This window comes from Dromaius novaehollandiae, chromosome Z, assembly GCF_036370855.1.
Source record: "Dromaius novaehollandiae isolate bDroNov1 chromosome Z, bDroNov1.hap1, whole genome shotgun sequence".
In the NCBI taxonomy this organism is placed as follows: Eukaryota; Metazoa; Chordata; class Aves; order Casuariiformes; family Dromaiidae; genus Dromaius; species Dromaius novaehollandiae.
Genome location: NC_088132.1, coordinates 40,143,000 through 40,157,762, shown reverse-complemented (window position 1 = coordinate 40,157,762; position 14,763 = coordinate 40,143,000). Strand labels below are relative to the sequence as shown.

General features: G+C 38.9%; 1 protein-coding gene across 2 annotated transcripts in view; it reads right to left on the bottom strand.

Annotated features, from left to right (window-relative positions):
• Nucleotides 1-3,676: 3,676 nt before the first annotated feature.
• The window catches only part of LOC112992390 (tRNA-uridine aminocarboxypropyltransferase 2), a 110,122-nt gene continuing 99,035 nt past the window's right edge, over nucleotides 3,677-14,763 (bottom strand). For both annotated transcript variants that reach the window (XM_064501376.1, XM_026115409.2), the window contains one exon: nucleotides 3,677-8,267. In XM_064501376.1, coding sequence (XP_064357446.1) covers nucleotides 8,226-8,267 — 42 coding nt within the window. In that variant the 3' untranslated portion in view covers nucleotides 3,677-8,225. The remainder of the gene's footprint in view (nucleotides 8,268-14,763) is intronic.

Here is a 14,763-nt window from a genome sequence, read left to right as displayed (position 1 = left end):
AATATTATTGTTAATTTTAAAGCAACTGAAATTTTACAGTATACAAGAAAAAACTAACCTCCATGCACAAACCACCATGCATTGCTTGAAAATACTTGCACCCCATATAAATTTAAGTTTATCTAGTTGGTTCATAAAACTTTTTTCTTCTTCCTATTTAATATGTACTATGGAATAGACCATTTTATCCTATTATAGTCTTTTTCTTCCGGAGATTTTTTCCCTTACATCCCAATCTTACATACCCTTGTGGATTTCCTTAAATTTAAGCCATTAGGCCCAACACATGTGCTTAAAGCTTTGCCTATACATAAAAACTGGCAAGATTAGTGTCTTAAAATAATAAGTCTTTTCAGGATACATGCACATAGCTCTTCTAAACAGAACAGGAAAGCATAACAAACAAAGCATGCCACTAAGTAGAATACATTAAAAAAGATTTTTCCTCCTAATAAACCTGTTTGAACCTGGTCTTGCCACCACTTAAGAAGTTCAAACATCAATTTGCTTTACAGGATTCTCTCTCTTTGACCTCAATATGCAGCCTTCTTCCCTAACTTCATCTCTATACTGGAGCCTCCTCCTACTTGTCCTCCAACAAGCTTCCCTACTTCTCTCGGCTGGGCTCTGGTGGCGTCTCTATCTCCATCCAGATCAGCATCTGCCAGAACCACTAGATCTCATTATAGGATTATGAAAGGTGGAGAGAAGAGACAGGAAACAGTCATGCCCTAAGGTAAATTAAAACATAGGTTTCAAAGAGTAATTTGGGGACTCCAACTGGACGCAGCCTCCTAACCTCCTGGTATGTGTCTATCACTGTCTTTCCCTATGACGCTGAAAGGGGAAAACGACTGCTGTAAGATAACTTGCTTCAGACAAGTGCCTTAAAGAGGAGGCAATCACAAGTCAGCAAGTACCTCAGCATTACCATGACGCAAATAATGTCACAAGCCATGGTGGTGCTCTATGGACATGATTTGCCTCTTACGGAGGTAGCTCTGTTTATGAGCTGCAAAGTGTTTTGAATCAGATGTCTGCTGTTCAAATTTGTTACTTCTGGCAAGCCTTTTCAGCAGTACCTCAGGGAGCAGTTTTGGACAAGTAGAGGAATTGTCTATAAAAGTTTAGAAGTGGTCATTCTTTAAACATATATTATGCTGTACTTGATCATTTTGCACATTTTCACTAATGCAGGATTCCCTCTCCATAGGCCTCACCTCACAAAGCCAGAAATTTGTCAAGTCTTCGTGCTTCTTTTTTTTCCCCTCCTGCTTGATCTTCTCTTGTAAACCCGGACTGGGGAGTCTCAGGTATTTTGGCCAGCAGAACACAAACCCTTCGGAGGTCTGTTCCTTTTCAGGTTACTGGCAGAGTACATGAGTCAAAGGAGAAAAAAAGCACATTTGCCCATTTTTTTAACTCATTTAAATAGACAGCATGATATAGGAGAAACTAGCAATAACTGGGAATGCTTTTCTGTAAACAAGGAGTCACTCACAAATCACAGAGTCAACAAAGAGCAACATGAGCAGTGTTAGAGCTAGCACAGAATTAAAATAGTCACCGAATTCCTTAATTCATGGCATCTCTAATGAGCCCCATTTCATTTCCTAGAGCCTCAAGTTTATTTTCCAAAACAGCAAGTCCTAGTAGGAAGCAGGGACAGCCCTTAGCATCATCTTGTCCTTAGTATTATCTTGACTTTCAGCAGCAGCCTTAACAGAACTGTCACACAAGTGACAATATGATGCCAGTAGGCAAAGAGGAATACTATTTATCTATATAGGAAAGAAAATTAAAGCTTTCGGAAGGCACAGAGTGTGAATTTCCTCACTGCTCACATCCCAGATTTTACAACCTTAGGATGCATCACCCACTACAAAATAAATTCCTGCCCTGGAAACGCTCCTGTCTCTAAAACAGGTATTAATGTCAGTAATCAAGTCACAGTGGAAAAAACAAGTGCTGTAGGGTAGCTATGAAACAGAAGTTCAGGAGAAAATAAATAATCAGACTAATAAACTACCTTCATAACACATCAGAAATGACTGTGTAACAAAGAGGCTTTAAAAAGAAGCACCTAAGCCATTGACATTTTACACAAACCTTGCTGTATTAGAAGCTACGAGTTATTACATGAGGTGATCGTTTAAATTTCATATTCCTGTTCCTTCCCATATCACTATCAGTGAATTCTCTTATCATTCTCATCTACCTTTAGGGTACAGTTTTATTTTCTTTGCTTACTCATATCCACCTAAAGAAGATCTGAAAGTTTTGAGAGGGAGTGCAAAGTCTGCAGAACAGTGCCAGGAATATAATATAAGAACTCATACACATACATCATTAATTTTGCTGTAAATGGATTAATGCAGCAAGTATATTTTTTGTAGAAATACTTTAAATGGAAATGGGATACAGTGCATGATCTTTTAAGAGTAAAAGAACAGACCTTCTGAATCAGTACAGCAGTTCATCCAAGTCTTGACCCTGGCACCTTTGAAATTAATAGAAATTTTGTCATTCATTTCAATGAAATGAAGATCAACCCTTTAATACAAATATTCTGACTACAGCCAATATCTGAAGCCTCTAAGAAACATGCGAGAAATGCCATAGTGCAGTATCAGGAAATAATATGAATAAGTCAGCACATCCCTCAAGTATCAAATCCTCTCTCTTTGAACGCTACAAAGATGAGACACTCTGCAAGAGGAACCACAGAAGGATCATGCCTCTGGAGAAAAAAGGCAAAAAGCACTTTTCACAAAATCAAAAGCAGCTTCATTGGAGGACAATGTGTTTTGTGTTACAAATACCTATTCCAGTCTCCAAACCAGTAAATCCATTATATTATTCAGAAACTAAGACATTTTCTTCACTAATTTTGCAATACTTCTGCCCTGGAAACAAGGCATGTAAAGTCCTTTCCCCCCTCCTCTCTTTTCATAAAACACAGAGCAAGATTTCATCATTCTGCATCTTTCATTGAACCTAACACATGCTTCATCCGATGCATTTCATTTGCTATTTAGTCTAATTTTAAGTTCTTTTTAATAACTCTCATTGTGGAATTAGAGTTCTGCATTACACTTTATTCTTTGAAAGCAGAGCTTCAAAAGGAAGTCATATACATGCACCAGGATAAGAGCATTTCAAAGCATCCCAGTCAAAAACTGATTCTGGACCAGTCTTCTAGAATTGGTCATTCCTCCCAGCAGCTACATTTCTGATGCCACATCATCTTCCCCATAAGGCTGAGACTGATAAATATGCTGAAAAGGTCATGTCATCCCCCTGCTGAAGGGATATTACAAAAGGCCACAAGTAATAAGTCATGCAGGAAAAACCTACTCACTACACCTTAACACTCTTACAGGCGTCATTTGCAGAAAGGCAAAATTGCTTGCTAGAACAGCGAATGCCCCTGCCTACCTAATATTTTCAGTACCTTCCTTTGCAAAGTCTGTTACTAAGATGTAACGTTTGGGGGGTGGCACTTTTATTCTTTCATTGTTAAGATTTTTTTTTTATTTTTTATTTATTTATTTTTTTTTTTTTTACAATTACAGAAGAAAAGAGGAAGAGAATCTGCAGAATGTGTTATATGGGTATGGACCATTTCAGTATGAGAATTACCTGACTTTTCCAAACACAAAACACACACATGGCCTTAGTGACAAGCTTTTGTATTTTTAATTTCCAGCAATTCTGACAACCTTTTCAGCATATGGGAATATCACAAACAGCATGGCTTTCATTTTGTCAACAGCTTTAAATTGTCCATTTAATATCTCATTGCAACTTTATCACAGAACAGGAAATGATACAAACAACTGAAACTGCCCGTTTTTCTTCTTTCCATTTCTGGTCAGCTACTACAAAATAAAACCAGGCAGATGTAGCTGTTTGGTGTAAGGGTTAATTCCAGAAAAGCGTCCAATAAATGGACTCAAAACATTTGTTGTCTCTTGCAGCAAGACAGGGATATTGGAAACTCATCTTGGATACAGACTGTCTTTTTATGGTAGAAAAAAGTATATGGAACATCAGCTTATGTCACAAGATAAAGCCATGGGAATATTTGCTTTGGCAGAACTCATAGGGAAACTGGTACTGTTTTGTAGGAAATTTTTATAGATAAAATAACGTTTGTCTCATCAATGAAGTAAACTAAACTTCAACAACAAGCAACCCAGGAAGCTACGTTTCCTATATTAACCTTTTTCGCTATTGTTTTTCCACTCAGCAGCACAGATCACTTAAAACGATAACCAGCAGTTGAACCACAAGAAAGCTCACGTTAAACAGCAGCTTTAGGAGGGCAGGAAACTTTTGCAGAAACATTCTGCTGCTGTAAATTTTCAAATGCAAATGAGATGAAGTCTGAGTAAGTGGCTACAATAGTGCCCCCACATGACATGCCTATTTGTATTAGTTATTCCTGGGTGCTAACATTATAACAGCACTAAAACTGAGTCATACCGTACTTCTGGTGGATTGGACCTATAGTTCATCCCCTGGAAAGTCCATGACATACAAATTTCACATAAATGCTAGAAAAGAGCAGATTACAGAGAAATGAAGATCAGCTGAGATTTATTACCCTGTCCAAAGGTCTTGACTGGAAAGAAATCTGCTTATAAACAGAGCATAGCTGACAGACACTGCACAGAAACCTAACTCTGCCAGTAATGTCAGGACAGCTTGAGCAGTTTGGCTATATTCTGAGGGAAGGAGGTGGTGGTAGAAGGCGTTTTCTGAAGGAAGCTTTTTCATTTGTTTTACCATTAGCCAGGAAAGTGTATGAACGGGAGGGGTGAGTTCAGCAGAAAGGAGGACACTTCATGGGAAGATTTACTTTCATGAATTTGTAACATTACAGATCTGCTCTTTTGTGTGCATCTTCAACAGGCATTTCAAGTAAAAGCATTTATTCTGCTAACAATATTTGCCAATAAAAAAAAATCTGAAACAGAAACAAAACAAAAAACCCCACAACCCCCCAAACAACACACACACGCACTCCACAGTGGGAAGCAAATGGAAATTTGTAAGTGTGCTTGTGCCAGACATACCTGGCCATGAGGCTGAATATCCATTTAGTAATGGAATAGGCACTTCACAACCTTTCTTTTGAGCTCTTACATTTCTTGGAGAGGAGCCAGGCTTTCTTTTGGTCCAAAGAAAGGTTTAAGCCAGAGCTGGAGATAGCCAGGTTGTTTTTGGCACCATCACACAACGTGGAGCTTGCTTTGCTCTTGGGCAGTGCTAACAAGGATGGGGGCAAAAGCTATAATCTCCTGACATCCTGGTATATCCACCCTTGAGATGTAGGCTTTGGTTCACACAGCTGCCAGGAATACACTCCACACACTTCTGGTCTCTACCTGCACAGTAGTCTTCCATATCTGGCCTAATTACATACATCAGAGCTGGGGTGGCCAGCACACTCTCCTCACACCTGTGCACTCCTGAATGGGTCTCAGGAGTCTCATTTAAAACCTACTTATGTTGCTAAAGTATTGCCTAAAGGCCCAGGCATAACTGAGATCCAAGGTCAGGACCTATCTTTCACTGTAAGACAAAAGGAAACCAAGGGGGATTTAGCTACTATCATTCACCCAATGGTAAATACTGTTCTTCAGAAACTAGTTTTAAAAAAAGTCTTTGTTTTGTTTTTTTTCCAGTTTGAATGTAAACGGAAATACAAGTGCATTTTCACTTGCTGCCTAAGGGAGAAAAATCAACACCTGCCATTTTGGAAGTTGTACAGTTGAAGGGTTGGCTGCTCCAAGCATTTAATCAAAGCTAAGAATCCCCAGCTAGTTGTTCCAGCTTATTAAGGGTGAAAATGTTTTAAACACCTATGATTCAGGCCATGTAATTTCTTTTTATAGAAGTCATACCAGCTGTGGCTTGTGGTTTTCTAACTATTTAAGGCAAGTGGCTGAAACAACCATCTTCTCCATAGCACTAATAAGCCAGCTGACAAGGCCCCTCTATAAAGCTTCTGCTCAGTAAGGGAAAATATCCTAGTCATGGACTACTAGTCCAGGTGTGCTTTGATTTCTTACTCACATTGCCTTCCAGACTTAAAATACACTTCAGGTCTATTTATTTATATATAGACTAGAGTGTTAGTCAGGTGGAAGCTGTTTTCACACCATTTAAACCAAGCTGGTAAGATTAAAATCATTGCTGAGATGAGAAAATATTCTGGTTGTCTGTCAGCATCAATAATACTCTAAGCACAACAAGTTGGAACATTAGCCTCTGGATAAATACAAAACAAAAAACATGAAAGAAAACAAAAGCAGGCTCCCCAAAAGCCTAGAATTTACCTAGCAATTTTCAAGTCAGTCAAAAAAGAAAAGGCACAGGCATCAAATGGCAAACACACATTTTTCCAACCTTTGAATTAATTCTGGGTACCACTCCATAATCATACCCAGCATTAATTCAAAGGTCGGAAGGGATGCCTGAGGTGTTTGGATAAAAGCACACATCCACTCCATTATGACTTTTCCTTTTAGCACAGAGCTAACAAATACAGCCTTTCCTCTTCATTTACAGGCTGGTTTCTGCTCTCGGTGCAATGGAATACTTCAAGTGCCACCTCCTGGACACCCAACCCTACTGCACAGCACCAGCCCTATTTCCTGTCTTCCCAAGTCTGGCACATAGAGGCAAAATTGGTTTTCCTTTAAGTCTTATCTTGATCCTAATGCAAACAGGTGGCTTAGTAACTTTTTTCTTTTAAATCAGTAGTTAAGAGTGATAGAACATTATATTCTTAGGCCTTGATCCTACTCCACAGGCAAGAGACCAGAAAAGACTAGGAAACTAGATGCAACATGGAAGCAGTGTGACTGGTCCAGAGGAGGAGGGGGGTGGTATCCCAGACCCATCTTCCTGATTAAATGGTAGTATGGGTTTAAGAGGATCTCCCTTCTGTCCATACCTGCCAAGTCCTGTCAGGTATACCCTTCATGAGGAAGAACAAGAAGTAGAAGTACTTGAGGATTGACAGCAGTTCATCAGGGATACAACGCAGTAAAACCGGTCATTAAATAACAAAGATCAAATACAGGTTTGTGGAGAGGAAGGGAAGGACATTCACCAATTTTAATACACATTTCTGCATTTCATTACAATCCTCACATCAGCTAGAACACAAGTCAAGAGTTAACTTGGTCCTGAATGATCATCTGTAAGAATGAAGTGACTAGGTGACCAATGCATTAGAGCACAGCAGTTGCAGCCTTTGAAATTCTGCATCTTGTTCAAAGGAGGCTAATATCTTGAGATAGACAGAACAGAAAAGGCTTTGGGGCATCTTTGGGTAAGAACTTCTTACAGTAAGGCTGCTGCACCTATCTGGCCAAATGGAACGAAAGAGAAAAATGCCTTTGATAAATACAGGAGTTTCACACTGGTGACACAGGCCAAAACTGAGAATTACAGAATTCTACTCAGATAACTAAAATAAGGAAAAACACATCTCAAGCTTATTGGATATTAAGATACTGTTTTTGTCTCAGCATATGCCTGTGCTAAAAGGAACAGAAACTATCAAAAACAGAGCATGCCAATGCACCTCTACATTCAACAGGCTACCCCATTTGACCCTGTCAGACAAGGCAGGTGGACATTTGACCTCACCAAGGAGTCATGCTTAGCTAAAAACATGCCCCATATAGAGTGGAAAATCACAAATGCAACTATCCCTGTAACCACAGCCAGCAGTAATATCCAGTTGTTTTCATCACTGACTTGCTTCCAGTTAGTTCAGGAACAGAACCACCGCCTCTCCCTGTTGGCTTTAGCTCACAGGGAGTGTCTCCAGCAGTTTGGGGTGTTTTGACACTGAAACAAGTATCACATTCCCAGGAAGTCTGAATTCTTCAGACAAGGCCACAGCTGGATGCTCTAATTCAGAACTCTGTTCATGAATGAGAAGGCCAGATAAGCAGAGCAGTAGACTTAAACCCTGGGTTTACACGCAAGCAGCAACATTTCATTGTACCATAACATATCAACATTGACTTTCAGCCAAGTGCCTTCTGTACATTAAAAAAAGCACTAATTCAGCACAGCAGATGACAAAAATTGCTTATATAGTTGAAGTTTGCCTTTTACTCCCATAGTCTCCCTGTACATTCTCAGTAATTTTTTTCTTCTCCAAAGTACAGCATTGACTCCTCCAGATGCTCTGGACATCAGTGATTGTCTCCTTGTAGATGCGGCTGTAGGTCTCTGGCCTAGAAGCATAAAGATTACCAAACTATTAACATTCTCTATAGAAATTTTTAAAATAATAAGATTAACTAGAAAAACACCAGAAAAATATGGGGAAGCCAATACATAGAATGAAAAAAAAAAAACCAGAAAAGCAAGATGGAGGTTTATCTGATTTATGATTCCTCCCTAAAGGAATCTAGCTGCCTTACCATCAGGTTCTTGGAATAGGCCAGCTTTTTTTCTCCTTTTGCCTCCAAAACTCAGACTGGTTATCTTGAACCTAAGACAATTTCCCAGTTCTTTGCTTTATCATACTGCAGAACAGCAAATTCTCTCCCTGCATTGAACATGTCTTTTCAAAACACAAGAGTACAGTCAGTTATGCATGCTAACATCACATGCTCTGACATTTCTAACATTAAGTACTAAGCATTCCTCATAACTCAAAAGAAAGTTTGCTTTTTTTTTTTTCCCCTCTGCATGGTCTGATATTTCTTCCCCATTGGACTGCATTCACAGACTTTCCTCCCAGCCTCCACACCAATCTGCCCATTTCAGCATCCAGCTGAGTTCTTCCTCCAGGCACTGCCACCTTCTTCCATCATCTAATAAGGGCAATTTTGCTCCTCAGCCCTCCCCTCCTGTTTCAACACTCCCTTCTCTTACCAGAAGGCTCATTTCGTACAGGCAACTCAAAATGCATATGCTCATTAGATCAAAGTGTCAACTGTTTTATTAAGATGACAGGTATAATCCCGATAAGAAAAATTCTCTATACAAATTACTTGAGGCAAAGCACTCTATATAAATATACACACAGACTCTATGACACATTCTTAATACAGCAATTGCAAACACCTCTACATCTCACTTCGGCGACTAAGACTGCCTAATTTTCAGCAGTACTAAGGAGCTAACTCCTGAAAAAAATTTTTCAAAGTGATTTCATAAGATGGTCTTTAGACTCTCTTGGCCTCTGGCATACACTATATATGTTTGTACATAAGCCACAGCCACTTGCAAGCAGTTTGAAATTATTCTTGATGAAATGCATTAAAAAAATAATGTATTACTTACAATCCATATCAGTGTTAAACCTAGATCTCACACAATATTTAGTAAGTTTGGGAGGCTGTAATAATTTTTTTTATTTTTATTTTTACAAGCTGTAATTAATTATCTTTAAAAAACTCCCTCAAATTTAGTCAGTCTTTGATCACATCTTGGAAACGGAGACAAAATCAAATCAGCCCTATTTCCCCTCCCTTGCCTCACTCTGCATTTCAGTCATTTACTTGTCACTAAGATGAAGTGTTGTTAACAGGAGAAAAAACACTTTCCATTCTGCATGGGCATAAAGAGCTTTGTGGAACCCAGAAAGCTTCTTTATTTTGGGCCTGACCTTGCCTTCATTTCTTTCCACTCTTCATCTGCGCTTCACTCCAGCAATTTTACTGAGATAGTGAGATAGATGTTAGCTGGCGGCTGGGGGAAAATAAAACCCAAGAACATACATGGAATTTATGAAACTCCTTTAAGATGCAAAACTTGTTTACTATTTTCCTTCTTCCCACTAGCTATACAAGAAATTTAAAACACTCTTCATGAATGATCTTGTCCTTTTCTCCTCACCTCCCAGACAACTGTGGAACACTTGCTTTCTTTCAAAACTTTGTAATGTGCAAAATCAAAGGAGAACAGCATTTTATTGCAGCTTCCCAAGCACAGTCAGCTTATTTTCATTCATCTGTACTTCACTTGTGGGCAATAATGGTGCTTTGTCACACTGGAGAAGAGATCTGGCCACTAAGGCTCTCGAGTACACAAATAGTAGTGTTCCTCCCAAAAAAACAGTGCAAGACAGACAGGAGCACAAGTTAAAGGAAACTCAGTACAACACAGCTGCAGGCTTAAATATTCACACAAGTTATTTTTCTGCTTCATCATCCAGATCGGTGAGTAATACTGTTTAGGATTCATGTGGCATCACCTTGAAGGATTCAGAGCTACACAACATCAGTCAAAGCAAGAGCAAAGTTCTCAGGCTACAGGTAGTAACTTTTTAGTCTCAGCTTGCCTTGTTCCAGAAATGTAGTTTCTTTGCAAAATCTGGAGTGCTGGACTCAAAAATTCATCAGGCTTTTGTCTTTCAAATATTCATCAAGATGCACAGAATGAATTTTAGTGCTTTTCCACATTCCATATGGGTTAAAATTGGTTTCTGAACAGTAATTTAAAGTAGCAAGGCCAGAGGGAGGATAAGGAGGGTAAAATGCCATTAAAAAGACTTTCATTGACTTCTGCCAAAGTGAAACTGCTGACTGTTCATTAATTCACCCACCATCTTTCCAGACATTCAAGACTGAGTAAGCAAAGGAAGAGTAAACAAAAAATTGCTTCAGAATCAGAACTTAAAGAATCTTTTCCCTTTACTTTGTATTGCTTGGCTCAAGCTAGAACATAGGAACAAGTCATTTAGTATTCTTATTCACAATCTAGAGTAGAAAGAAAATATATCAAATTCTATTCCTGATTGATACCACGTCAGCAGTGGTTATGAATACATAAGTGTATGGTTTGGAAAACATGGAAGGTTTGGAATACAAAACACATTGCAAATCAACCTGAAAAATGTCAAACTAGAACCTCTGCATGGGAAACAATTCAAATACTCAAATGAAGCTGATTAATAATCGGGATAGCACACAGGTATATAGAGCAGGAAAGTGAAAAAGCATGTTTCGGTCCTCCATCGCATTATGGACGGAGAAAAAGCAATCACCTGCTTGCTGAGCCCTAGCACCAAGGCTTCTGAGTAGGTATCTAGACAACTTACTGAAAAGCTTCAAACAGCAACATCAGCACATCTAGAGGAAGAAATGTGGAGGAACTACCACATGTAACAACTTAGCCCATGTAAAGTAAGGGGAAAACAAGGTACATGTGTACAAATATCCAAAGGGAAGAAACAAAGGAACTGAAGAATCACCTGCTGAAATATGAAGCTTGCTATATGTTGAACAGTGAGATGAAATTAAAATAAAGGCATTTAAAATGTGTATTAAAAAAGAGACAGTTGATGGTATTGTCACAATAAAATACATTATGGCTATAGGAAATAATGCAAACAGAACTGATACTTCATCAGAAGGTAAAGGAGGAAAAAAGTCAATTTGTTATGTGTACAATCATCCTGCAGCAAAAATGAGATACAGAAATTGCCCAAAACCAGTGATCCTACAGCACTTTTGCCACAATGTTTTTACCCAACACAAGTGCCAAATGTCCATTTAAACATTACATTGGTAATAACAGTAAAAAAAAAAAAAGATTTCTTTGAAAGTTGGAATCTTGGCATGCCCCAGTGAACACTGACATGTTTTTCCACTTCATATAGACATATCCAAAACATTGGGAAATACAGCATTAGGGTATTTATTGCAACTTTTTCAAGTCAATGTTTGAGGCAGTTTTCTCTCAGCTGTAGCCTCCCTGCTGATAGGTCAAAGTAGGGGCTTTCAGCAATCAGGAGAACAGGGTAAGTCCTTTGTTATGGGCCACCACATGGCACAGGGCAAGCCAGCATGCCCCTAAACTGTCAAGAGACAGTGTGCAAAACAAAGCCGGCCTCTTTGCCCCCCCTGCAGAAGGCAGGATTCTGGGGCAGGCACAGGACCACAGCAGAAGAAACTCACAGTGGCTTTAAATGACCCATAGCTATTTTTATTACTCATTTTGTTACAATTACAACAGCAGCAGCATGACAAAGGCTGCAGATTTTCAGGTGGATGTGCAGAACCAACCAGCCGCAAGCTTGCAGCCTGGCTGTACGCACGATCAAAATGAACAGACTACAGAGACGGATGAAGCCCCCTCTGACCTGAGTGATGTTGGTGCTTACATAGGAACCTTCCCACTGCGCTGCAGATAAGCAATGACAGACAATACTACAAATTAGTGAAGGTCAATAGAGCAGGAGGCAGCAGTTAATCAATTACAAAAGCAAACCCTCTGTTAAAGCACCAAGCCCTGTGTTTTCTCAGGATAATCAACTGCCTGAGTCATGGAGTCTAATAAAATTGACCTGTTTTTCCTTCGTCTAATTGACTGATGCCTGGAATCGCATGAACTTTAGGTGTGCTAGAATTTAAGTCTTAATATCATGTACCAAAAGGCAGACATCTAATTAGTCTGCCTTCCAGTCTAATGGATGCTTCCGTGACATGGAGTTTCACCCAACCATGACCAAAATCTTTGCTTTCAAGAAGGTGTTTACAAAGAAAAAAAATGCTTACAGGCTATGTATGAACTCTATTGGGTGCTAGTAAAGTTGCTATAGCAAAATAGTTCTTGTGTGAAGAACAGGAATTGAATTATAAACACAATTAAAAAAATCCCACTTTCCTCAGATGTGTTCTTTCTGGCAGAGAAGAAAAGAAATTAGGAAGTTAATTTTCTTCACATAGCAAGGGGTGGTATTTTTCCTGATTCATTCTCCAGAATAGGTCTTCTGAAATCCTAAGTAGCCTTACAGATTTGCTTTTTCCCCATAGCTCAGTGGGTCATCTACATAACTATTTGAGCCCTTTCAAAAGCCACATACAGCTTCAAGATTTTCTAGCTTTTTGACAATTATTTCCTAAGTATTTTAAGCTTAAAACTCTAAATGGCCTTCCACCAAAGCACCTCAAAGATTGCTCCTAATCATAACTAGCCACAATTGCTGTTGTAGCTGAAGGGAGCTGCTGATTTGCAGCACTTCCTTTAGCCAAGACACTTGTCTGTGCACTTGAGCTTAGCCACTATTGCTGTGTTCATAAACATTTGACAATGCTCAAGTACTATTTGACACATGGGTTTTCAAAGGAACTCAAAGCCACCCAAATCTCACTGCAAGAGTTGGCACCTAACAAAATCTCAACCCAAACCAGTAGATACCTTTTTTGCTGTTGTCCACATCTGTGAGTAAAAAAGTAACTGGATATTGACAGTCTAAGTTGAGATACATGAATTATCAATCTTTTTAACTTCAGGCTCTTCCACTTAACTCCTCTTGCCCCACTTAGATTATATTCATCGAAGTCAGAAAGGGGACAGTAGCTGTAAAAATCCACTTCTATATATGTTTTTGGTATGAGAGAACAGATATCCAAGAAAAGAGTAAAAATTGAGACAGTCTCCAAAAGTGTACCTTCTGTGTACAACTCCATATGCACTCGTAACAGTATTACACAATTTCTTCTTTGGACAAAGCAATTGCCAGGGTTTACCACTAATTAATTCTGCTCGAAAACGTATTATGTATAATAATTATACCTGGTTCCTCCAGCAGCACACCAAGTACAGCCCCAGCAAAGGGATGCTAATGGCATCAGGAACTATAAAACAAGAGCTTGAAAAGCACATTCTCAAAAACTCAGAGTGCTATTACAGCTTCCATTTATGCATACGTTGATGACAAAGTATACATACATGCATATGTGTGTATGAGATACACAACTTGATAAATCACCTTCCAAATCCATCTAGTTTCCCATTGTTGTACCAGCACTTTCTCTGCTCCAGTAAACCTCTAACCACATTTTTCAGTGTCTCTGTAATAGTGTGATATTTCCTAGCTACTGTCCTTCTTTCCCAGCTGCACTCTTACAGAAGCCTTACTAACACTGTTTCCGCTGAACTGTCATCATTTTCTCATAATCTCATGACTTTGACTCCTGACCATCTGCATTGTCTTCCTCCTAGCATCAATATCTGGACTACAGAATCCATTCTATCACCATAGCAGATTAATCCTTTATGAGGCAAATCAATTTATTTGCTATTACTCACTTATACCATGAGTCCACTTACTCAAAAATTCAAAATTATTTTTCAATCTTAAGAACACCACACCTCAAATGTACACCATGAAACTCATGTTTTATACCAAAAGTTTCTGTGCCTACAGATGTTCAGAAGTGAGCATCCAGTACAATCCAAAAAGCACTGGAACACTTCTTGGTAGCACCAAGGGCTGTCTAGACTATCTAGATCTATAGTAAAAGTCCAGGGGAAATGGAATCAGTTGAGTGACTGACATGATTCTGTTACATTCTTAAATTGTCACGGATATAAACATTTCAGTGGCAGATAAAGAACAATGGAGAATAAACAGACTTTATGTGACCTGCTGATCAGACCTAGTACACTATGTAGCTCCATTAAGCTCCTGCTTAGCACCAGCACTTCTCAGAAATCTTTAATGAACTTTAGTTTCTCTTGAATTCTCATATAGTTTTAGGGGAGTTCCCAACAGGCACTGCTCTGACACCACTATCAGTGTTGTCATGTACAGTCAACTTTTGCATAAATATTCCCATGCCAAAGCACAACTGCTTATACAGTAACAGCAAAAGCTAAGCACACATCAGAAGTCTATGTCCCTATTGCATACAGCCACTAATTAAAACAAATCACTAGCATAAGTAAAAGTGACTTTTAGCAGGATTAGCATTCAAAACTATGGGATTCTGT